This window comes from Bos grunniens, chromosome 10, assembly GCF_055505025.1.
Source record: "Bos grunniens cultivar Pamir isolate PY7600 chromosome 10, Bosgru_T2T1.0, whole genome shotgun sequence".
Taxonomy (NCBI): domain Eukaryota; kingdom Metazoa; phylum Chordata; class Mammalia; order Artiodactyla; family Bovidae; genus Bos; species Bos grunniens.
Window position 1 is genome coordinate 73,001,708 of NC_141174.1, and position 26,388 is coordinate 73,028,095.

The window sequence follows — 26,388 nt, forward strand, 5'->3', positions numbered from 1 at the left end:
TTTTCAACTTCTTAGAATGAGTAAGATATTATTCGTGTATTTTAACACACTGGTTTTTTTTTTTTTAAACAAATTTTGTCATAACTCGATAATGACTTTCTGTAGTATCCTCTACTTATGACTGACTTGTGTAGCACTGTTTTAGAGATGATGTTATTTTGCAAAAATAGCCAAAGATGTCTTTGATCCTCTGATAATCAAATCATCCTCTTTAATACAAATTGTTTATTTTTCAGAGTTTGTATACCAGATCTTGGTTTGAATATGTGATTCAAGCCATTCTCCAACATCACTTTAATTCATGATGAAATCTTACAGTTTTTTCTGAGATTGCCATGTGCGAGTATTTTTTGCCCTCTAAATCTATGTGGTTCATAAGTTTAGATAGGGAAGGTTTAAATAGTGAGTAATGCCATGTGGTCTGATCTATTGTATCTCAAGTTTTAGATGGAGAATATTAAGAGTTTGGATAGTGTGAATTATTTTTTCAGAAAATTTTGTTGTATCTCATCAGTTTCTGAGCTCTAATTGCTAGAATTTTGGTAGTAAAAGATGGCTGGATACTTTATAGCTTGGATGTTTACAAGACTGGCTATTGACTTCATGGTCAGGGCTAGACTAGTGGTAAATTCAGAGAAATATTTGAATGGGGGCTGATTTTTAAATGTCATTTTTATTAGTGTATCTTTAAATGCAATGAAATGTTTGCCTTTCTACAAAACCTTATGACTATGGATGTTCAGATATTAAGTGCTAGGATTTCAGGAAGCCCCAAAGATGAACATTTCATGGGTAAATGTCTTTCATCAGAACAGTTTACAATTAGTGCTCTGCTCCTTATTGTGTCAAGAGCTGATTTAGACTCTCAGCCTAAGATCTGAGTGCTGCACTTTGGGTTCCTCTCCGAGGTCCTCTTGATGCCTTCTACCAGCACATCTCCTGGGAGGCCTTCTCCAGCCACAAAACCCTTCCAGTTTTCTGCAACTCATAGAAATTTTGTTGAGTAAAGTGAAATTTGATGTGATTGTTAATTATTTTAGTAATTATTACTACTTGAGGGAAATAGAAACTGAGCCAGAGCCTTATGTTTTCATAAATTATCAGAGATGTAATAGACAGATGACTTTTTATGATTTCCAGTTATTATTTGACTACACATACATATACTGCATTATCACAAATCAATAAAAACACTATTTCGTTTAAATTATAAATGACCTAATATGTTTCCTTCTGATCTCACTGGGCAATACTCATTCATTTCTACCCTTGTGATCATTAGTTTTTGTTACTTTTAAAGGAGCCTACTGATTCTTTAAAACTCACTCGTTCTTTTTTTTGTTCTTCAGGCCCTGAACCAGTTGTTTGAGAAAATCATGGCTTTAGACATTGACGAGCGCCACCTCCTGCGTCTTGGTCATGGAGAAGAAGAGCTGGAGACAGAGAAAGATTTCAGCAGGTGAGCAAACAGGGATGAGTTTTGAAATAGTATACGAAGAATTTTTAACCTTCTCCTCTTTTTCTTTAATAAAGAAAAAAACAACAGGAAAGAGAGCAGTGAATAATCCAACTGAATTCTGAAGGGTTTTAGCATAACCTACATAGGTATACTAGGTTGACCCCAAAGTCTGGTCATTGATTTCCCTCTGCTCGAGTTCTACATGTTTATGTCATTTTTCCCCTCAAACACATGGTTATTTCAGAACAAGAGTTATCTTGTTCATCTTTTTTAAATTGCAGATTTCCATTTGCTTTCTGTTTACTAAAGTCAACATTGCCAAACCCAAACTATACAACTTTACACAATTGCTTTTTACATTTCATCTAGACATTTAATTTCATTTAATCTGGGCCCAATTAGGTAGATTCACTTAACAAAATGCAATTGGAGATTAGTGATTGTATAAACTTTGGGGTTGCAAGTATTATTTCAGGAATTTATTGCCAGTTTAGCTGGACTTTATGTTAATATGACATAAAGTGACTAAAATTTTACAAGTCAGATTTCTTCTGCTATTAGTATTTTGGTTTTTCCTTCAAAGTTGCTGTATAAAAAACAGCTCGTTTCATTTATAATTAAACTAGTTTTTAAAGCTTGATTTCTGACATAGACATAATTAACAGCTGTACATAATTAATACAGCCTTTGACTATTGAACATTACTTTTGTAATCATTACTAAATTGATTATAGACATCAAAAGAACTTAAAAGAGTATTAAATTACTACATTGCATTTATTTAGAGTTCTTATATTAAAGAGCTCACCAAATATTTTTTAGCTTCTAAAAAGTCAGAGGGCAAGATCAACACACCTTAAGTTACTTAGGGCTCTGGATTCTTAATTTTTGAACAGCTGGTAATGCTTCTGAATTCTTCCCATGGGTATTTCTTCTTGTTGAACCTAACTTATTAAGTGGACTCAGCTCTAAAAATCTGCTAATCCAGATTTCAGTGAATGTATTCAGGCTGATGAAATGCTAAGTACTGTAACTATAAGTGTATTGCAATATAATTTATAGTTTTTAGAGAATATTATAATAGAAAAGAAGTAGAATTTTTAAAGTGATTTCTGGTACTACCAATTTTCTTGGGGAAAAACTCTTTTTGCTTTCTGATGGGTAAGTCAAGCTCCAGGCCTTATTAGTAATGTGTGTGTTTATTTGATTGTGCAATTATTTCATTTTTCTCTTTGTCATAATTAAAAAGATGAGGGAATAACCAATTGATGGAGCATAACACGTAGTCAGAGCATGCTCATTCATCAGTTAAGTTTGCCATCTTACATGGGCATGGTTCATGGCACCCCAAAGTGGTTACAGTGATAATGTCAGAGATCACAGAACACAGATAACAAATATAATAATAATGAAAATGTTTGAAATAGTTCAAGAATCTCCAAAATTTGATACAGACAGCAAATGCTGTTGGAGAAAAATGACAGTGGTAGACTTGTTAAATGCAGTGTTGGCACAAACCTTCAATTTGTAAAAAACGCAGTATCTGCAAAGTACAGTAAAGTGAAGCCCAATAAAATGAAGTATTCCTGTACATTGCTTTCCCGTTTTAAAATTAATTGAGACTTTTTAATATAGTTTTAGATTTACAGAATACTTGAGCAAATGTTACATAGGATTCCATTGTATACTGCTGCTGCTGCTGCTTTTTGGTGGTGAGGAATTGTAGCAGGCGCTTTGTTATGGTGGGAAGAATTTGCACAGGCTTTGGGATCCAGTTCTGGTTCCCCTTTTTTTCCTTAACTACCTAGCTTTGGGCCAGGTACTCTCCAAATTTCAGTTTTCTTACACATTCAGCAAATATTTATGAACCTATTTGGACCAGATGCCAAGCTGTGTTCAATGCCAAAGAATAAGCAAATAAATTTTGAAATTACATTTCAAAAGTTTTAGAGCTAACCTCCTTTTATGATAGTGGTATTCAGAGTAGCCAGTTTGTAAACTATATTCTGGTTTGTTACGAGATGAACTAGCACTTGAATGTACTATGGTGTTTTCTTCTTTGCAACGGTCTTTTTATGAAGAAAAAAGAAAAGATAGCTGAACTAAAGGTGTTTAATAATATAGTTAATTTTCCTTTCTCACAGACCACCAACACATTTGCACAACATCCTTGATCCAGCAGTAGATTTTAAGTAGCTTTGGTACCAAATAACTAAAGAAATACCACTTGAGTTATTTTATACCAATGCTACCTAGTAAATGTAAGCTATGTTTTCTACCTTTTATTTTCTTTGCCCATTTATTATTTCTGTTATGATTTTCTTAAATATTTTGCTGACAATTTCCTTGAAAGTGTCTTCATAATATAATTTTGCTTTTTTACTTAATTGAAATTTTTAGGTATGGAAGAGTTAATTATGTCCTAGCTCGAAGAATAGAACTTTTAGAAGAAGTCAAACGATTGCAGAAGAGTCTAGGGGTTCCAGGAGATGCTTCATACACTTGTGAAACTGCGGGCTATTTCTTCTTGTATCAGGTATAAGAGATTAAAGATATTTAAATCATACTTTATTGGAATATACTCTTTATTTAGAAACTGGGACGGGTTCTGGAGATCCTTTCTTGAAAATTATTTTTTCGAGTAGATTAAAATATATGCTGTTGCCAAAGCTATATTTGTGGATGTTAAATGTTTTGTCTCCTATTGTCTTCAATTTTCTTTGCTAAATAACTTGATGACTCATTCAGTGAAAGGCCAGTGTTGCTACTTTTAAATTTTTTTCTTCTCCTTTTTTGTTATTGACAAAGTTTCTAGTCTCTTTTTTTATTTTTTCATTTTTTTTTCATTACTATAGAAATATAACTAAATAGCTACCCAGTGGTAACAGATGCAGTTTTTAACTTACTTTTAATATGCATATTAATCAAGGAATAAAGAAAAGCATATTTTCTGTTTAAATTTCCAAAAATACATTTTGTTATAGAATTGATTTCAAAGTAGGAGTTTAAGTTAAAAATTCTTTGACTTCAATTTGGAGGTATGTTTTTGCTTTTGTTAGAGTTAATTTTGGGAGTGTGAAAATTAATGAGTAATAGACAGCCAAATAAAATGAATAAGCATAAAATTTTAATACTTACTTGGTTTACTAGTAATTTTAAGTGGACTGAACATAAAATAATGAAAATTTTTGTGTAACTCTATTTGTTCTCTTTGTACTAATGCTATTTGCATATTTTAGGTATAAATCACAGTGTTGAAATTTTTAAATGTATATGAAAAAAAGTTTATGCTCATTATAAGCTGATAAACCAGTTGAGTTCATTCAAAATGAGTATATTTCATGGTTCCTATGGAACATGGGACAGATACATGGTGTTGCAAAGTTATCTTCATTTTGGCCTCTTTAGAACTTTGGATAATGGAGTAATGATCATGCTTAGGTGCATGTTTGTCACAAGATAAAAATCACCAGGCTCTTAGTGAAAACTACTTTTAAGAGTAGTAGAAATGACATAAATTATTGAGGCCTAACTAATAAATTTGAGAAATATGAACTGGAGGCCTCACAGTGTACATCAACAATTTTCAACACACAATAATCACATTAGGAAAATCGTTGAAAAGGAAAATTCTCAAGCTCTGTCCACAGAGACTTTCTTTTAATACAGTGTGATATCCAGGAATCTACATTTTTATTTAGCTTCTCAGACATTCTGCCTAAGGACCACAGTTTGACAAACACTGAAGTAATAACGGAAAAACTGAGAGAATTACAAAAATTAAGTAGGAACTGAGTGGGGTCATAGTTAACATTTACACCAGCATATATTTAAACTATCTATACCCAAAAAGTCATAAAATGAGCTTTCAAATACATAGGCAGCTTAACCAGAAGTTTTTTATATGTATACTAAAGAGAATTCAAAAAATTTTGAAGATCTAGGAGAAGAGTTGACAAGTGCTAAATTGATTAAAAAGCTACTAGAGCTGGACTTAACCATATATGGAAAGAAACTGAGATAGTGAAAAAATAAGGAATTTCTTTGTTCAAAGAGGGCTTTTTGGATCATCGATCATAAACTGTTTTGAATATGCATGGGAAGTCTGAAACATCTGAGATAAAAAGTCCCATGAGATGATTCTAGGGTTCTTTCCCATCTGTACATGTTTTAAGGGTTTTTTACCCTACAGTCTTGAAGTTTACTTTTATAAAAGAAGAGCAGTTTGTCAGTGACTTGGATAAGAAATAGTCTGGTTGGGTCAAAGATTGCTTTTCTTTTCCTTTTCCTACTGGACCTCCAGAGAAGACTAAGCGCATTTTTGTTATTTTATTATTTAAAACGTTGTTGTTTAGTCACTCAGTCATTTGGACACCAACTCTTTGCAACCCCATGGACGGTAGCCTACCAGGCTCCTCTGTCCATGGGATTTTCCAGGCAAGAATACTGGAGTGGGTTGTCATTTCCTTCTCCAAGGGATCCTCCCAATTTAGGGATCAATCCAAGTCTCGTGCACTGGCAGGCAGATTCTCTCCCACTGAGCCACCAGGGAAGTCCATCTAAAACATAAGGGCTGGCCAATTTAACCTCAGGTCTCTTTTTCTTACAGGTAATGTCTCGTTGGGAAGAGTATATCAGCAAAGTGAAAAATAAAAGTAACACGATGCCAGATACTACTGAAGTCTCGGCTTTCTTCCCTTTTCATGAGTACTTTGCAAATGCCCCTCAACCCATTTTTAAAGGCCGATCTTATGAAGAAGACATGGAAATTGCTGAAGGATGTTTCAGGCATATTAAGAAGATCTTTACTCAGCTTGAGGTAAGGATTCTCAAGTTCTTTTTACTTTCTTTTAAAGGTGTTAAGCTTAGCTGGTTTTCTTTTTTTTTTTAAGTAAGTAGAATATTCAAATCTAGCAAACAAGATTATTACTTTTAAGTGGAATTATTAGAAGCATGTTGAAGAAATAAGTAAAAATTATGGTATGAATTGAATTTCCTTTTTTTTTTTTTTTCCTGGTTTGAAAGTATTCGTATTTAAGAAAGGAATGCTTTTTTTAAGGAGATTTGACAGTAGTTCCTTGAATGGGAATTTGGCCATTCTAAATTCTTTATGCCTTTGACTGGTGGGCAAAAAGTGAGGTTGCTGTGTTATCCAAGATGTTCCTGATTATTAAGATGAAATAAGAATCACGGCTATACACAGGGGACAGAGAAGACTGTTTGGGACCCAGGGCCCTGGGATGCTTCCTAGTTTTCTCATTCCTTATTGGAAACATCCCTAGAAGACCACAGCAATACTGTAAAAGGACCACATTTCAGACTCACGTTCCTCTCAGTTAGAAGGTTTAGGATTACTTCAGATTAAAAGGGCAAAGATCATCTCTTCTGAAAAGTCTTTGTACCTTTTAGATATGATTTTATCCCTACTTCCTACGACGATATCTGGCAGATAGTAAATATTCAGTAAACATTGACACATGGTGTGAGTAGGTGGATAGAAATGGATGAATGGTTAGTACAGAATAATAAATATATAATTATATACATATGTAGTATATATGTAGTATGATAATGATAAATAAAATTGTAAAACCTGGAAAACTGTGTTGTGGTATGCTTATGATTACATAAATAGAATATAAAAGGATAAAAACATATAATTTATAATAATAGCTGTCTGGGGAGAGAGTGGGAAGAAGGAAATATAGGGTACCTCCACCTGTGCCTGTGATGCTTTATTTAAAAATAAATAAACCAAAACAAATGTTTAAAAGTCTGACATAAGTATGACATAATGTTCAGACTTGATAAAACTTGATATTAGGTACTCTGCATGGCTCGTTTACTCCTTACATCCATCTATTGTCAATTCCCCTACTCTGCTCTGGGATCCTCTGCCATGGTCTGGACTGAGACTGGTCCTTGGAGTTTTGATTTCCCAGCCTCTCATGTCAGCTGACTTCTGGCTGGGTTTAGCCAATGAGAAATGTGACAAAAATAGAGGAAAGAAGGAAGCTAGGATTTTTCACCACCAGCTCTCTTGCCTGGGGTTTCATCCCTTACATGACTCCAGTTTCTGCTGACCTGGTCCACTGCTGTTCCAGCTTATAATGATACCTCAGGTTCTGGGCTTAGATAACACTTCCTCCTCTTTATCCTTCCTAGCCTACCGGAGAAGGCAGTGGCACCCCACTCCAGTGTTCTTGCCTGGAGAATCCCAGGGACGGGGAAGCCTGGTGGGCTTCTGTCTGTGGGCTTCCGTTTATGGGATCGCAGAGTCAGACACGACTGAAGCGACTTAGCAGCAGCAGCCTACAGATGGTCATAATATTCTGCTGTTGCCAATCTCTGGGTTACTTCACCATTTGCTGGTTGGCTTTTCTACTCCTCCATCACCTGCATAATGGGTTCCTTGCAGTAAATTCCTTTCATTATGAATGCTTGACATAGTGTCTGTTTTCCTGTAGGTACAAGGGTGATCGATATTCAGTATTCTTGTTGATACAGTAAATATTTTACCTTATACAAAAAAATCAGTCCAAATTGTAGCTTTAATATCAGTTATTATTTGAACTTAATTAGTAACTTATTAATCATGGACAGAATTGTTCTGTCAGTTCAGTTCAGTCACTCAGTCGGGTCCGACTCTTTGTGACCCCATGGACTGCAGCACGCCAGGCTTCCCTGTCCTTCACCAACTCCCAGAGCTTGCTCAAGCTCATGTTCATCGAGTTGGATGATAGGCTTAGTTTATGCTGCTGCAGCTAAGTTGTGTCTGACTCTCTAAGCCTATGGACTGCAACCCACTAGGCTCCTCTGTCCATGAGATTCTCCAGGCAAGAATACTGAAGTGGGTTGCCATGTCCTCCTCCAGGGGATCTTTTCAACCTGGGGATCAAATATCTCACGTCTTACCTGCATTGGCAGGTGGGTTCTTTACTACTGGCACCACCGAGATATTTATATTAAGGTTGTACATAAAGTCTCATAAACTGGATTATTGAACGTATGCATGATTTTCCTAAAACAAGTATCTCATTGTTTCCCCACTCCCATAGGAATTCAGAGCCTCTGAACTGCTTCGAAGTGGACTAGACAGATCTAAATACCTTTTGGTGAAAGAAGCCAAAATCATTGCTATGACCTGTACTCATGCTGCCTTAAAACGACATGATTTAGTCAAGTTAGGTTTCAAGGTAAAGACTTGTATTTTAGTTCCTTAATTCATCTGTGCAGCTGTTAGTTCCTTTCTTTTCTCTTCTCTCCTTAGTACTTGGCCTTTTCCCTTGAATGTTTGCTTCTTACTGAAGTTTGCATGTATAATTACTTTAAAATGTTTCTAAAGTGATAATAGTCTCCCATGTTTATACGATTAGTAAACTGTCATAAATCTAATTTTTCTAAATTTAGTTATTAGATGCATTAATATGTCTTTAAAGTAACATTATAGCCATATGACTATCTAAATAACTTCTAATACTTTTTAAGGTAAATTAACTTACTTTCACTGTGTTAAAAGAATCTCCAAACAGAACTAAAAACTTGATGAAAACATTCGACAGTGTTTTTCACCTATTAGAAATCTGTATGCTTGCCTTATTTACCTTTTAAGCACTCATCCACTGCAGTTATTTGTTCATTCAGTAAATGAAAAGCGTTCTGTATGAGGAGATGGAAACACTTGTTTAGACTGTCAACCAAGATATTTAAATGACTCCATCTCAGGATAAGGACTGGAGAGCCAAGGGTAAAGACAGCCTGTTACTTGTCGCTCAGTTGAAATGTAACGTAATAATTGATCAGTAAATTTGAGTTTGCAGACACTTTGTGACTTTGCTAGTGGTACTGACTAAGCTCTGATTTTAATGCAAATCATTTAACTTCCCTCCAGCTGGTTTATCTGATGTTATTAGTGTTTTGTATACTGGTTTGAATTCAAAGTTAGCAAAACACTTGTTATGGATGAATATAGCTGACTTTTTAAGTTTATGAGGTCACTGGAAGATAAGTGCTAAATAAATTCAAGGTGATAGAATTGTTGCAATCTTGGATTAAAGTTTCCTCAGCTAGAAGGTAGGACAAATATGATAATTTATTAAAAGGTAGTGTGAACTTAACCTAGTGGTGTGAACTTACCTTTTGCAAATTAGTGAAAATTCTGCACCTAAATATTTTGTTCTTGCTTTGGGCTGACACATAAAATATACTTTGGATTTGCTATTAAAGCATATTACTTTTCACAACACAGGGAAATGATACAATCTAAACTGAGCATTTTATGCTCTCATGCACCTGTTCACTTGCCTAATCTACAAAACATTACTTGTAGCTTATCACATTTTCATTAATCATTTTCTTACACTGTGCTAGTAAGATAGATACTGTGAGTGCTGAGGGTATCCCTCCCCACTCCCCAATTATCTAGTCTTTCAACTCTTTTAATATTTCCTTTGTCCTTTTCATTTATATCAATAAAAAATGCTAAATTTCCATTTTAGGCATTGTCTTTTGATTCTGTGTTGTCTCCAAGGAGACATGCAAGCATTTTTCTGTACTCTTTTCCTTCCTCAATATACCCAGTATAGTTGTATCATAATTTTGCTTTGCAATTAAAATCTCCTTTTTAACAGGAGCTATAGATATATTTTTATAAGTTAAATCACTTTAGATTTTCAGAGTGGTTTCTCAGGAAGGAGTCTCTTTAAGCTGTCATCTTTGAGCTTTTCCCATTCTGTTCTCCATATTGTGTCTATCACCTTGAGACCCCACGTGGGAACTTCTGAGAAAATATGACTCTTTGAACCCCCTCCTCCTAGGTTTCCACCAGGATGACCTAACTAATCATTGTAATAGGGAAATTTAGCATCAGATAGAGCTAGAGAAGATACCTACCCACATGCCTAAAACTTAAGGTAATTTCACTAGAAAACAGTACAGAATTGAGCCTTAAATTTCATCATGTCCAATAGAAATCCAGCTCCCAGTCTTGAACAAATACAAGCATATTTTGGTAAAAATGAGTAGCACAAAAACTGCTGCTGCTAAGTCACCTCAGTCGTCTCTGACTCTGCGACCCCATAGACAGCAGCCCACCAGGCTCCTCTGTCCCTGGGATTCTCCAGGCAAGAATACTGGAGTGGGTTGCCATTTCCTTCTCCAGCACAGAAACCAGAGGATATATAAACAATTAACTTAAAAGAAAAAAAGTTAATTAAGCATTAAGAGTAAATATACTCCCCCTACCATCCACTTCCTTGAAAAAAAATCAGGGGAGAAAACTTTGAAAATAGAAAACAAAGGAAGTCTACTTTGTGCTTAGAGTCTCAAAGAAGGTATTTTATGAGGAATAGGATATCATACTATAAATAGCAATCAGAATTAGAAGAGGAAGGGAAAGATAAAACCTGAGGAGAATAAATCTAAAAGAAATGGAGCAGATAGAAGATTCACAAAGAATGAAATTTCCTTCGTTTGGAGCAAGACTTGATTTTTCATTATTTTATAGATACACAGTGCCTAACATTCCTGGAAATGAGTATTCAAGCACAGTGGTAAAGAAGATCATGAACTTTCTGTTTGAATAATTTGTATGTTATTTTTATCTGAATTATTTGAGAGGTTTGGGGATGCTTATTACAGTCATGGTGGTAGCTGTTTGGGTTTCAAACTGTCTGTTTCACAAGCTTTCTTTTTCTCCATTTCTCAGTATGACAACATTTTAATGGAGGAAGCTGCTCAGATTCTGGAGATAGAAACTTTTATACCTCTTCTTCTACAGGTAAGATACTGAAATTGAGACAAAGTAGAGGTTTAAGAATTCTGGAGGGTGGAATCAGAAAACTAGAGTTTGGAGGTGCTGATTGCTATGATTATGTATTCTCCTTAACTTCGTGATGTTTAGTATTCTATTTTAAGCATATAAACTTCCTTTAATCTATTCACTGGTTATTGAGTAGTTTGTATTATTGGGAGTACTATATAAAAATTCATAGTTTGTCTCTAAGTTTTGAAAAGACAGCAATTTTTCTCAAAAAAATTACATTTTTATGCAGTTTGGAGGGAAGACAAGCTTTTTTTTCATTTCTTTTAGAGTTGTTTCTGGAATTATTTTTGATCCCTGGGTACATTATTTTTCTTTATTTTATACCTGAAATGTTTTAGTTAAATGATGATGTTTAAGGATGTTTTCTTTTATTGTACAATAGTCTTTACTATGGAAGTGTTAAAAAAAAAATGTGGAATTCATGATTGAAGAACAGAGGCTCCTCTAATTTATAGATAATTGGGTTCCAAAAGTTGTTTTATAAAGCCAAGTTATCTGGTATTTTTATTTTATCAAAATATGTTTCAAGAAACAAGGAGACATGTAGAGTAGGAAATTGAAGTAATAGAGTAGGAAATTAAAGAAGGTATAATTTCTGCTACCTGTAATTGTGATACAATTTGACATCTTTCTATTTCCCTGCTTGGGCATCTGTTTCTGTGCACCCTTTGCCTGATTAGGACCTAAGCCTCCCAGACCTCTTTGGGTTACCCTGTGTAGGGTGAGTCCATGCCTGCCTTCTCAATCCTTCCAGCCTCCCTCACACACTGTCAGTGGGTGGTACCCATACAAGTCATTCTGTAAATTTGCCAGATTCTTCTCTGTGGAACTGGTGAATGGCAAGAATTAGTAAACAGTTAAAGCCATCATGTGAATAGCAACAATCTTGTGCCATGAATTAGAGATTAACAGGGTACTACATTAATTATTTTGCCATTTCCCCACTTTTTATTCCTAGAATCCTCAGGATGGTTTTAGCCGACTAAAACGCTGGATTATGATTGGTGATCATCACCAGTTACCTCCAGTCATTAAGAACATGGCCTTTCAGAAGTATTCAAACATGGAGCAGTCCCTCTTCACTCGCTTTGTCAGGGTTGGAGTTCCTACTGTGGACCTTGATGCCCAGGGGAGGGCCAGAGCAAGGTAAAGGAGACTGGGCAATGGGAGAAGGGAGCAGGGGACTGGATGTTAGGGATACTACTCCTGTTTAAGGACATCAGTTCCATGATCCAACTATTCAATAGCATCTTCTGTATAGACTCTTAGCACTCTCTGCTATCTAGGAACTTGCCTGGATACACATCTACAAATTGGAAAATACCTTTATTGCCTTCAGCGTGGGTTGTGAATTGAACAAATGAGTTCCTTCATTTTATTCGTTGAGATTAATTTAAGTGACTTATAAACTAAGGGCTTCCTTTCACTGTTACCTCCTTTTTCTGCATGGCCCCAAAAGACATATGATTAATATCACTTTGAAATCTAAAGCTAGAGATGAACAAAAAGAGAACACACTAATTCTTATTCATAAAATATATAGGTTCCCTCTCAGAGTTACTTGTAGTACTTGTAGTTGATTTTCTTATTTAAGGAATAAAGATAGCATTTACCTTAGAAAACATAATAGAGTTATCATTTCTGTAATATACAGTCTCCTGATTTGCTTGATGGTAGGGAGACAAAGGTTCCGAAAACATTATTGCTAAAACAATGAGCACAAAGTAGGTAATATGGAAATTAACAGGAAGAACCCAGTTCCTTAGAAACCCCCTTAGGCGTATTAAAAGGGAATGCACACTGCTAATGTTTCCTGTTGGGGGGATTTGTCTTTGAAAGCTTGTGCAACCTCTACAACTGGCGGTATAAGAATCTAGGAAACTTACCCCATGTGCAGCTCTTGCCGGAGTTCAGTACAGCCAATGCTGGCTTGCTCTATGACTTCCAGCTCATTAATGTTGAAGATTTTCAGGGAGTTGGAGAATCTGAGCCTAATCCTTACTTTTATCAGGTAAGAAAAAACAAGAAACTTTTACGTTTATTTTGTATTTTCCTGGCTTACTATCTGAATTAGTATTACTGAACCATTTAGCCAACCACTGAATAAAGGAAAGTTAGATTTCCACTTCACAGACAACACACACTTTTCTGTTTCAAATGGATTAAAAATATATAAACCAAAGAAAAGAAACAGTAAACATACTAGAAAGAAGAAAATATTGATAAATATATAATGTTGGGATGAGAAAGGTTTTTTAAGCTTACAAAATCCAAAATCATAAAGAAAAATACTGATTTAGAACAGAATTTATTTTCATCATTTAACAAACAATTAACAGCCAATAGAAAAATATAATAAGGACAAGAATATACAGTTCACAAAGATACATGTATAGCAAGTATAAATCACTGGAGCATATTTTCACCTCTGTTAGGTTAGGTTTGGGAAATTCTATACTCATGCAATGCTAGTAGGAAAGTTATGTGGTGGACATATTCTTAGTACTTATTAAAAGCAATATTCTTACTTCTATGAATTTATCCTTTAAAAAATAGACAAACTTGCAAAGACTTATATGGTAAAATGTTCAACACATCTTCCTTTACTTCAAATTATTTTGGAAAAGAAAAACAACCTAAATGTTATCAATAGGAATTAATTACACCTTTACCTATTCCATATAATACTGAATAGCCACTAAGAATAATATTATAACTTGGTTTACTGACAAGGAGAATTTTTATGCTATCAGGTCAGTTCAGTCACTCAGTTGTGTCCAATTCTTTGCGACCCCATGAACCACAGCACTCCAGGCCTCCCTGTCCGTCACCAACTCCCGGAGTCCACCCAAACCCATGTCCATCGAGTCAGTGATGCCATCCAACTATCTCATCCTCTGTCGTCCCTTTCTCCTCCTGCCTTCAATCTTTCCCAACATCAGGGTCTTTTCAAATGAGTCAGCTTTTCGCATCAGGTGGCCAAAGTACTGGAGTTTCAGCTTCAACATCAGTCCTTCCAATGAACACCAAGGACTGATCTCCTTTAGGATGGACTGGTTGTATCTCCTTGCATTCCAAGGGACTCTCAAGAGTCTTCTCCAACACCACAGTTCAAAAGCATCAAATCTTCGATGCTCAGTTTTCTTTATAGTCCATCTCTCACATCCATACATGACCACCATAGCCTTGGCTAGACGGACCTTTGTTGGCAAAGTAATGTCTCTGCTTTTTAAGATGCTGTCTAGGTTGGTCATAACTTTCCTTCCAAGGAGTAAGCGTCTTTTAATTTCATGGCTGCAGTTACCATCTGCAGTGATTTTTATGCTATATTAATGAAAAAATCAGGTTGCAAAGTGTATCTATAGTATCCCACTTTGTTTTTTAAAAACAAGACATAGATATAGAAATACGGACAGATAATTACCACATACGGTATTTTCATGTATCATTGTTAATTTAGGATAAGTTAATTGCTCAGTTTTATGAGAGATATTCACTTGTCCAAGATAGTAACTTGTCACTTCTTGAGGTGTGATGAACGAGCAAATTGTACTAGTTAACAGTTTTCTCTATATGTGCTGCATGCTTAAGTCACTTCAGTCGTGTGCAGCTCTTTATGATACTATGGACTGCCAGGCTCCTCTGTCCATGGGATTCTTTAGGCAAGAATACTGACATGGGTTGCCCTGCCCTCTTCCAGGCAATCTGCCCAACCCAGGGATCAAACCCGCATCTCTTAGGTCTCCTGCATTGGCAAGCAGATTCCTTACCACTAGCCTGGAAAGCCCTGATTTTTGTCTATAAAGGGAAATAAATGCACAATCTGATTGATGTTTTCGTTACAGAATCTTGGAGAGGCAGAATACGTAGTGGCACTTTTTATGTACATGTGCTTACTTGGCTACCCTGCTGACAAGATCAGCATTCTCACAACGTATAATGGGCAAAAGCATCTTATTCGTGACATCATCAACAGACGATGCGGGAGCAATCCATTGATTGGAAGACCGAATAAGGTAATTTTATAATATGTTCTCTTATTCATGTTGTTGGCAAGATAGAAAGATTTATATTTGAGTTATTTATGTTGTTCTACTTTGCTATCTCCTTTTAAAATATGTGAGAAAATGAAATAATAAGAACTCTGTAAGTTATTCTCTGACACTTCTGACAGTGTTGTTGATTTACTGTGAATGTCTGTCTCACCTATCACATGGAAGATTTTTGTTGATAGTAACCAGAAATAACTGTTTCTAAAACTTTTTGTTGGTAAATGATATCTAATTATATATGTCCTTTACAATAGAAATAGGAATTGTAGCATTTTTTTATCTTATTTTACAAAGGTCTAATTCATACTGCTTCTTAGTGTGTGTGTGTCTCTGTGTGCATGTATACACGCATAAGAAAGTGTTTTTCTTGGGGATAAAGGAAAATCAAGTATAGTCAGACCTCAGGATTTTTTTTATTATTTTTTTTGTTTCTTATGTGATATGACAGAGTGATATCAAATAAAAATGAAGATCCCTGATTTTATCAATAAAAGTTAGAAAAATTAGAATAACAAAATGTAAATATAGTATTAGTAATGAAGAAATTAGGACTTTGGTTGTGAACGTAGCTGTATAAAGCTCTTTCATCTTTTCTTGGAAATCATCCACAAGTAAGAGGAAAATGGGAGGAGGAGAAAACAAATGACACTTTTAGTGAGACGGCGTGTAACTCAAGATCGGGAAGAAAATGTAGGGGAAGAGAATCGAGGGGATCAGTCTTGAAAGGGACAGCAAAAACACACTTTCTGAAAGTGAGTGGCATACTTTGAAGTGTAAAAGCCACATTCTTACTCAACAGTGGATGTGGGTATTGGGGTGAGCAGAAGCCTTTCAGGTCCCAGATTGGTTCAGAGGAAACTATAGGTGAAAAATATTTGGGAAAAAAAGACTGTCTGTAGTAACAGAGAAAAAGAGGACCATCTGTTGTGAAAATCACTGAGCCTTTAGGAAACAGTTGTGCTCACCCCAGCCTATCTTCTTTATTAATACATAGTTAATCTAAGAAACCCACTTAATCAGTGGTGAAATAGAGGGGAAAAGGAAACTAGCACAAGCTCAATTTATAAACACACTAGTTGATAAGATAACATACTCCAGAAAGCATGTTGGCCTAGAACAGATGAAAATGTTGAATGCATACTTGGGTATGAATTTTAAAATGCTTAATGAAGTAGCCACTTCTGTAAGGGAAGGCTACAAAACAAAGAAATTGAAGAACCCAGGAAGAGATAAAATGGAAACTAGCAGAAAGTAAAATAAAATCAGAGCTGGAGACAAAAGGAATGGGGAGGAACAGACGCTGTGGAACATTCCTTAAGGGATATAGAGAGTGAAAATGAAAAACTAATAACTTTGAAATATAGAAAGTTTAGAAATATAAGAATCTCTATCTCTGTTCTTTTACTTATAAGTAACAAAAAAAACTTAATAAGGAAAGTTACTCTCTCTTATATCAAGAAGATAAAAGGGATACTAGGTATATAATGAACAAAGATGGTCCCTGCTTTCATGGGCTGAGTAGTCTAGTAGAGGGAAGACTATTAAAACCACAAATAGTTACTTCATTATCCAAAGTTAAAGATGAGTGCTCTAAGTGTGACATAGGGACATAGCCTAATCTAGTTACCATGGTTTATTTCATAGGGTTCATTTACTTATTCCTTCAGTTCCAACTATATAGTTATGTTCTTTTGGGACTGATTATTTTAAGGATAAGCTTTTTATGTCTAGCATATTATTTTAATGATCTCTCATGAGTTTTTGCTTTTGAAAATCTACCACATTCCCCTTTTTTCCTCCCAGGTGACAACTGTTGACAGATTTCAAGGTCAACAGAACGACTACATTCTTCTGTCTCTAGTACGAACCAGGGCAGTGGGCCATCTGAGGTATGTAAGCAAGCATTTTTATAATAGTGTTGAATCTTACTATCTGCTTCAATTTTGAGCTTTCATAGCTAAGTAGTTTTCAGGTTTAATTGTTATAGTTAATTGTTATGGCAATTTTTGGTGCTTTTTGTTGGAATGTAACAGTATCATATTCTTTGTGTAATCATTGCCATTGCTTCTGAATTTTTTGAATCTTAAATATTTTAGTCATTTTAACTTTTTTTCTCTTCAGGAGCATTCAGAGATAGCATTTGATCATAAAATATTATACATACACACATATATTTATATATATGTATCCTATATCTGTTTGAAATTTAATGTAAGAAATTAAAGGAGGTAAAGTGGTAAAAAGTCTCAAGTAAATTTTTCATTGCACAGGATTTCTGACTTTACCCGGCACAGTCTTTTAGCTCAGTGTTAGAGAGGATAAAGGAACCATTTGTTCTCTCAGGATTAAGAATTGTCAAAACAAACAGTAACCTATTTTTATCATTTATTGTGATGTATTTATGTGCTGGAGATTTTGTGGGAATAATATCTCCTTATTACAAAGCAGCCATTTAGTTTTACATAAACCTTCATCTCATATGACTTACTAGCAAAAATGTAAGGAGAGTTCATTTTATTATTTTATTTAATGGATATATAAAGAAAATTCTGTATGCTCTCTTAATGTTGTCATTAAGTCAAGATCTATTTGATATTTAACCCAGAGTGCTCATGTTCCACTAAGCCAATAACTTTTATGTAGGAGTAAACAAAAGATGTAATGTTTCAAGAAATAATTTCAAGACTATAACATTCTAAAATACAGTTTATTTTTACTTAAGTGTCAAACATGTTTTTGGAAACTAACTTTTCTAAAAAGCAGTTCCCTTTCCACATTGAAATTTATAGCTGCTGCTAAATAGGGCATCATTATGATTTACCTAGTTAAAATCTCTTTATCCAGGCTCACAGTATGAAGACAAGAATACTGCTTCCTCCTCTCCCCACCTTTTCTCTTACTCTGTAGTACTTTTGTCTTTTCCACATTCCCATGACTTTATCTCTATGCTGTTCTTTACCTGAATTTTCCGAAAACTCAACTAAATAAAGAGAAAGATGATGATAATAAAATGCTTATAAATGAAGACTTAAAAAAGAACCTGATTTCATTATTGTCTCACATATCCAGCTTTTCTTTATCCAAATAAATTAATCCTCTTTATATCTGCCAAACTTTTGTTTTGGAAGTTCAGCTTCTTCGGTGGCTGCTGGTAATAGTGATGGTAGTTTTATTGAAGCACAGAGGGGGAAAAACTTAATTTGCCAATTACCTGTAATTCAGCTATCCAGATAGTTTAGGTATCTTCGTGAGAATTTTATCAAGCTCCTCATAGAATTTTTGGTTTGTAGATGCAGTCTTTCATGTCTTTGTTTTTTTTAAGAAGCAGTAAAATATTTTGTCTTTCAAATTTCAGGATACCAAGGAAACCTTCCGTCTTCCATATTTTCTTCTTAGTAGCATTTTTATTGAGATATAATACACATGCTGTACAATTCAGTGTGTAAACAAACTATTTTTAAGTGTATAATTCAATGATTTTTTGTGTATAAATAAACTGTATTTTAAGTGTACAGTTCAATGATTTTTTAGTATGTTCATAGAGTTATACAACTATATTCACAATTTTAGAACATTTTCTAAAATAGCAAGAGACCCTATACCTATCAGCGGTTACTCCCTTCCTCTCCCCGTCAAGTCCTTGGCAACCACTGTTCCACTTTGTCTATAGATTTGCCTGTTCTGGACACTTCATGTAAATGAAATTACTTGGCATAGTGTATTCAGGATTCATCCATGTTGTAGCATGTGTTGATACTTCATTCCTTTTAATTGCTAAATAACATTTTGTTTTGTGAATATTTTACATTTTATGTACCCATTCATCAGCTGATGGACGCCAGGATTGTTTCCACTTTGTGACTATTTGGACTGCTGTGAACATTCATGTACAAGTTTTTGTGTGAAACTATGTTTTCCTTTCTCTTGGGTGTAGACCTAGGAGTAGAATTGCTGGGTCTTGTGGTAACTGTCTAACCCTTTAAGTTAGTACCTGCCATATTTCTTTTACCCATCCAGATAGACTAAGCAGGTGGTTGTGTAGAAGCTAGATTATTCAGCTTTGATTCCAGAGACCTGTTTTGGGACACTGTGGAGCTGTTCAGAAGCTAGAACAGTGAGACATTTCTGGTCCCTTTTCCAGCATTCATTGTTCTTGTCCCTACTGACTTGAATAGTCCAGCTACAAATAGAAATGCTTGTGACTCGTTCAGAGCAAGTCAGTGAAACTGTCCCCAGCCATCCTCTGGAGATCATGAAAGAAGGTAGCAGTTCCCATTGCCCCAGTTTCAAGTTACAGCTCCAAGGAACCCGATCTCTTCATGCTGCCACCCTGTACTTTTTTTGCCTGGTAGTTTGTTATGTTTGTGGTGTTTGATCATTTATTTAACAGATATTCTCAGATCCTTCTGTTATTTGGCAGTATGCTAGGTTCATGATATATAATGGTAAATCTAACATTCATTATCTCTCCCCCCATGAAGCTTAGAATCCAGTGGGGGAGACATTAAACATGTCTTTGGGAAATAGCTGCATTTGATTCTGCAGAAGATTTTAGTCTGTACAGTGGAGATGAGCGTAGTAGAGCCACTTAACTGCACTGCCGTACGGGGGACTAGAGGGCAGAGTTCCTCAGAGGAGCAAGTGTGCTGCCCCTGCAGTAGCGCTGTGGCTGTGCTCTGCCTAGAGACAGAGCCTTCTAGGATGAGAAGAGGAGAACTGAATAAAGTTTTAATACTTATGTGAGAGCTCATGCTAAGTATTTCTAGCATTGTACCTCTATTACTAGTTTTGGAACCACCCACCTATGGCATGACCCCTTGGGCTTCTAAGGAAGGTGGAGGAAGTGAAAAACAATTTGACTTGCAGTAACCTAAAGATAACATTTCTTTCAAGAATCCAGTGTGTCACAAATGTAGAAATTCATGAGAACTTCTGTAAAAGGGTATGCTTTCTCCTTCCACCTAAATGAATTTCTCTTAGTTCGGGTTGGTGGGGTATAGGGGTTGTACACCCCTCAACATAACTGCTATTATATATTGATATTGTACAGTTCCTTCTGATAAGGGAAACTAGATCCTTATCAAGGCCATAAAACAACAGAAAATGAGACTGAATAGAGATATTCCCCAAATATCTCACATTATGCAGAGACAAAAAGCCATTTGATAAATATTTCAATTCCCAATTCTCTGTCTGGTTATTATATGATCTTTGTAACATTTGGTCCCTATAACACTCTTTAACACTTTTTTTCAGGTATTAGGGATGCTTATACCAGATTTTGTTATTATTCATAAACATCATCTCTTTCGTAGAATACTCAAAAATTAAATAGCCATCTAACAGCATCTTAGGAAAACAAACTGTCCTCCATATTGAAAACGAAAGCCATGTTTTCTTACTAAAACACATTGTAACTAATGTGAAATAATGAAGTGAAATCAGGCTTGCATAGCTACTCTTTTATTGTTTTTTTTTCTTTTTACAGTAGATCCTTGTTGTTTATCTGTTTAAATATAGCAGTCTATACTTATCAATCCTAAACTCCCAGTCTGTCCCTCCCCACCACCCTTTGCTCCAGGTAACCATGAGTTCATAATCTGTTTCTGTTTTGTAAATAAGTTCATTTGATTCAGGTAAATTCAGTAAAATTTTAAGAACATATTCTTCCTAAAAGATAAAGGAAACTGCCATCATTCATCATTTGGCCAGCTACCTGTGTAGCTGAAGCATGCATTTTGGCATTTTTATCACTGTTTATGTGAACACTGAGACCTATTATAAGCCAGGGATTGGGCGTAGGTACTAGAGTAAATGCATGAATAAGACACGATATTATTATATCATATCATCATTTTGTATTTATGTTTGTATTGTAATTATTATTATAAATATGTATAAAGCAGTGTGATTAGAGTTATCCAAGAAGTAAAATTTGACCTATTAACCTTGACAGAGCATGGGAATTTGGTGGGTTGAAGTAGAGGAAGGGCTGGTTTGGATTGACTTAATGGTGGTGACACAGTAAATTGGTAACTAACAACTGAACTACTATTGCTACTTAAACCTTTTTTTAACTTATTTTATATTGGAGTATAGTCAATTAACAGTGTTATGATAGTTTCAGGTGGACAGCAAAGGAACTCAGCCATCCATATACATGTATGCATTCTTCCCCAAACTCCCCTCCCTTCCAGGCTGCCACATAACTTTGTATTTAAACCTTTTAAATCAGTGTATTGGTTATTTTGTGATTTCCCCCTACTCTCTCCACTCAGAAACACTTAGAAGTTGGTAATAAAGCATTAACTTCTTACTTGGTTAACTAGTTACATAGCACCCATTAACTTAATGCTTATCCTGTAAGTTTTTAAGAAACCTAACCTAACTCTTTATTTGGAGAAGGAAATGGCAACCCACTCCAGTATTCTTGCCTGGAGAATCCCAGGGACAGGGGAGCCTGGTGGGCTGCCGTCTATGGGGTCACACAGAGTCGGACACGACTGAAGTGACTTAGCAGCAGTAGCAGCAGCAACTCTTTATTGCCACAGCTTAGCAGTAATATTTAGTAGAATGTTTACAAAATAAAAGGCTACATAAATATATTTTTAATCGTGATATATTTTAATTAATTTTGTTTGTTTCTCAAAGGGATGTCCGTCGCTTAGTGGTTGCCATGTCTAGAGCCAGACTTGGACTCTATATCTTCGCCAGAGTATCCCTCTTCCAAAACTGTTTTGAACTAACTCCAGCTTTCAGCCAGCTCACAGCCCGCCCACTTCATTTGCATATAATTCCAACAGAACCTTTCCCAACCAGTAGAAAGGTAAGACTTCTTTCTTCATTGTGTGGGGCAGCATTTTTTTAGGTGACTGCATTGTTTGAGAGCACCACATAGGTCGTCTGATCACTGGTTTAGAGTGCTCCTTACACTAAGGAACTGAATTAGATCTTCTATGTAAAAATAATACCAGCTATCATAGTAAGGAAATCCTTACTGGATTCTAACACTTACCGCTTAATGTCCTCTTACTGTTCTTATGTCCTCCAAACCCTAACAGTTTTCATACTTAAGTTGGAGACATGAACTTCTATTGAAGTGTTATCTTTCAGTGTTTTTCACTATATACTTAACTTTCTTTTTCTGTTTTTTAAAATTTATTACTGAAGTATAGTTGATTTACAGTGTTGTGCTAGTTTCTGGTATACAGCAAAGTGATTGAGTTATACATATATATACATTCTTCTTCATACTTTTTTCCATTGTGGTTTATCATGGGATATTAAATATAGCTCCCTGTGCTACACAGTATATTGTTTATCCATTCAATATATAATAGTTTGCATCTGCTAATCCCAAACTCCCAGTCCATACCTCCCTCACCCACTCCCTTGGCAACCACAAGTGTGTCTGTCTGTTCTTTCATAGATACGTTCATATGTGTCGTATTTTAGATTCCACATATAAGTGATTGTACTTAACTTTTCCTTTTGCCTTCTTCTAGAATGGAGAGAGACCATCCCATGAAGTACAGATAATAAAGAATATGCCCCAGATGGCAAACTTTGTATATAATATGTATATGCATTTGATACAGACCACACATCATTATCATCAGGTAAGTTTTCTCGGAATTGACTTACTATTGTTCTTGCTGTAGAATCTTCTCTGTTGGCAAATAAATCTTTAAAGTACTTGATTATTCCTTGTGAGACACCAGCTAAACCAAAGTAGATTGCTATTCATATAACATCTATATTTTAAAAACATCTTTTGTAGATACGATCTGGTATATAATAAATTCCACATATCTAAAGTATACAATGTGATATGTTCTGGTATTTGTATGTACCCATGAAAAGCAAAGGAGAAAAGGAAAGATGTAAACATCTGAATGCAGAGTTCCAAAGAATAGCAAGAAGAGATAAGAAAGCCTTCTTCAGCAATCAATGCAAAGAAATAGAGGAAAACAACAGAATGGGAAAGACTAGGGATCTCTTCAAGAAAATCAGAGATACCAAAGGAACATTTCATGCAAAGATGGGCTCTATAAAGGACAGAAATGGTATGGACCTAACAGAAGCAGAAGATATTGAGAAGAGATGGCAAGAATACACAGAAGAACTGTACAAAAAGATCTTCACGACCCAGATAATCACGACGGTGTGATCACTGACCTAGAGCCTGATATCTTGGAATGTGAAGTCAAGTGGGCTTTAGAAAGCATCACTACGAACAAAGCTAGTGGAGGTGATGTAATTCCAGTTGAGCTCTTTCAAATCCTGAAGATGACGCTGTGAAAGTGCTGCACTCAATATGCCAGCAAATTTGGAAAACTCAGCAGTGGCCACAGGACTGGAAACGGTCAGTTTTCATTCCAATCCCAAAGAAAGGCAATGCCAAAGAATGCTCAAACTACCGCACAATTGCACTCATCTCACATGCTAGTAAAGTAATGCTCAAAATTCTCCAAGCCGGGCTTCAGCAATATGTGAACCGTGAACTTCCTGATGTTCAAGCTGGTTTTAGAAAAGGCAGAGGAACCAGAGATCAAATTGCCAACATCCGCTGGATCATGGAAAAAGCAAGAGAGTTCCAGAAAAACATCTATTTCTGCTTTCTTGACTGTGCCAAAGCCTTTGACTGTGTGGATCACAATAAACTGTGGAAAATTCTGAAAGAGATGGGAATACCAGACCACCTGATCTGCCTCTTGAGAAATTTGTGTGTAGGTCAGGAAGCAACAGTTAGAACTGGACATGGACAACAGACTGGTTCCAAATAGGAAAAGGAGTTCATCAAGGCTGTATATTGTCACCCTGTTTATTTAACTTATATGCAGAGTGCGTCATGAGAAACGCTGGACTGGAAGAAACACAAGCTGGAATCAAGATTGCAGGGAGAAATATCAATAACCTCAGATATGCAGATGACACCACCCTTATGGCAGAAAGTGAAGAGGAACTAAAAAGCCTCTTGATGAAAGTGAAAGAAGAGAGTGAAAAAGTTGGCTTAAAGCTCAACATTCAGAAAACAAAGATCGTGGCATCCGGTCCCATCACTTCATGGGAAATAGATGGGGAAACAGTGGAAACAGAGTCAGACTTTATTTTTCTGGGCTCCAAAATAACTACAGATGGTGACTGCAGCCATGAAATTAAAAGACACTTACTCCTTGGAAGGAAAGTTATGACCAACCTAGATAGCATATTCAAAAGCAGAGACAGCCTGGCGTGCTACGATTCATGGGGTCGCAGAGTCGGACATGACTGAGCGACTGATCTGATCTGATCTGATGACTAAAATTGAGATTATGAACAGATACATTATTCCCCCCCTCCAAAGTTTTCCATGTACACCTGAATAATCCCTCTCATCCCTCACCAGTTCTTATTCCACCTTCTCCAGGAAACTGAGGATCTACTTTCTGTCACAATAATTAGTCACCATATTTTAGATGTTTATGTAAATAGACTCAAACAACATGTACTCTTTTTCCCCTACCTGTTATTGCTCAGCATTATTTTAATATTCATTTGTACTTCAGAATGTATCAGTAGTCCTTTTCCTTTTATTGTTGAATAAGCAATCCATTATACAGATGTGCTAAGTTTACCCATTCATAATTGATGGACATTTGGGTTTGCCTCCAACATTGGCTCTTACAAATGAAACTACTATGAACATTCTCCTACAAGTCTTGTACCTTCTCTTTGGTAAATTTCTAGGAGTGGAATGGTTGGGTAGTATGGGAAGTATGTATTCAACTGTTTTTAAGAAACTGCCCACCTGTCTTACAAAGTTGTCGTTGGTCAGTTGCTAAGTCATATCCGTTTCTGCAGCACTGTGGACTGCAGCTCGCCAGGCTTCCCTGTCCTTCACTGTCTTCTGGAGTTTGCTCAAACTCATGTCCGTTGAGTCAGTGATGCCATGCAACCATCTCATCCTCTGTCACCCTATTCTCCTCATGCCCTCAAGTCTTCCCCAGCATCAAGGTCTTTTCCAATGAGTGGCTCTTCACATCAGGTGGCCAAAATATTAGAACTTCGGCATCAGAACTTCCAGTGAACATTCAGGGTTGATTTCCTTTAGGATTGACTAGTTTGATCTCCTTGCTATCCAAAGGACCTCTCAAGAATCTTCTGTAGCACCACAGTTCAATTCTTTGGCATTCAACCTTCGTTATGGTCCAACTCTCACATCCGTACATGACTACTGGAAAAACCATAGCTTTGACCATAGTCTTACAAAATTGTACTATTTTATATTCGCACCAGCAATGTGTGAGTGCTCACACATACTTACGCTTGATCTTTTTTATTTTAGCATTCCAGTAGGTATGTAGTGGTCTCATTGTGGTTTTAATTGGTGTTTCTCTAATAACTATTGATGAACATCTTTTCATGTGGTTATTTGCCTTCTGTATATCTTATGTGAGGATGTGTCTATTTAGATCTCTCACTCTTTTGGATTGTTTTATTATTAATGAGTTTTGAGAGTTTTAAATTTTAATCTGACTGCAAGTTCCTCATCAGATGTTTGTTTTTACAAATACTTCCTAGTCTGTGACTTTTTTTTTTTTTTCATTTTTAGGTGTCTTTCAAGTCCCAGTGTATCAAGTTGTTTCTTTGTGATTCATGCTTTTTATGTCCTAAAAGCATTTAGCATTACCCAAAGTTATGGTTTTATTCCAGTGTTTCATTCTAGAAGTTTTATAGTTTTTTTGTTATATTTATAAGTATGATACATTGTGAGTTAATTTATTTGGTGCAAGAGTTGAATTTTGCTCATTTCCATGTGAACATCCAGTTATTTCAACACCATTTCCTGAGGAGGCTGTTTTTTCCCCTCTGTTGACCTGACTTTTTTTTTTTCTTTTTTTTTTAGATTAAAAAAGCAATTTTTCAAATTGAGATCTAATTGACACATAATTTTATGTTAGTTTCAGGTGTATAAAATAATGATTTGGTATTTCTATACATTGCAAAACAATCACCACAATAAATCTAGTTAATATCCTTCACCACACAAAATTGCACATTTTTTTTCCTAA

General features: G+C 35.6%; 1 protein-coding gene across 3 annotated transcripts in view; it reads left to right on the top strand.

Annotated features, from left to right (window-relative positions):
- Nucleotides 1-26,388, top strand: part of AQR (aquarius intron-binding spliceosomal factor) — a 92,836-nt gene that overhangs the window by 53,058 nt on the left and 13,390 nt on the right. For all 3 annotated transcript variants that reach the window (XM_086322013.1, XM_086322012.1, XM_086322011.1), the window contains exons 24-34: nt 1,350-1,459; nt 3,860-3,995; nt 6,069-6,278; nt 8,518-8,655; nt 11,166-11,237; nt 12,241-12,428; nt 13,122-13,293; nt 15,128-15,298; nt 17,138-17,223; nt 21,986-22,160; nt 22,840-22,953. In XM_086322013.1, the coding sequence (XP_086178139.1) occupies nt 1,350-1,459; nt 3,860-3,995; nt 6,069-6,278; nt 8,518-8,655; nt 11,166-11,237; nt 12,241-12,428; nt 13,122-13,293; nt 15,128-15,298; nt 17,138-17,223; nt 21,986-22,160; nt 22,840-22,953 (1,572 nt within the window). The remainder of the gene's footprint in view (nt 1-1,349; nt 1,460-3,859; nt 3,996-6,068; nt 6,279-8,517; nt 8,656-11,165; nt 11,238-12,240; nt 12,429-13,121; nt 13,294-15,127; nt 15,299-17,137; nt 17,224-21,985; nt 22,161-22,839; nt 22,954-26,388) is intronic.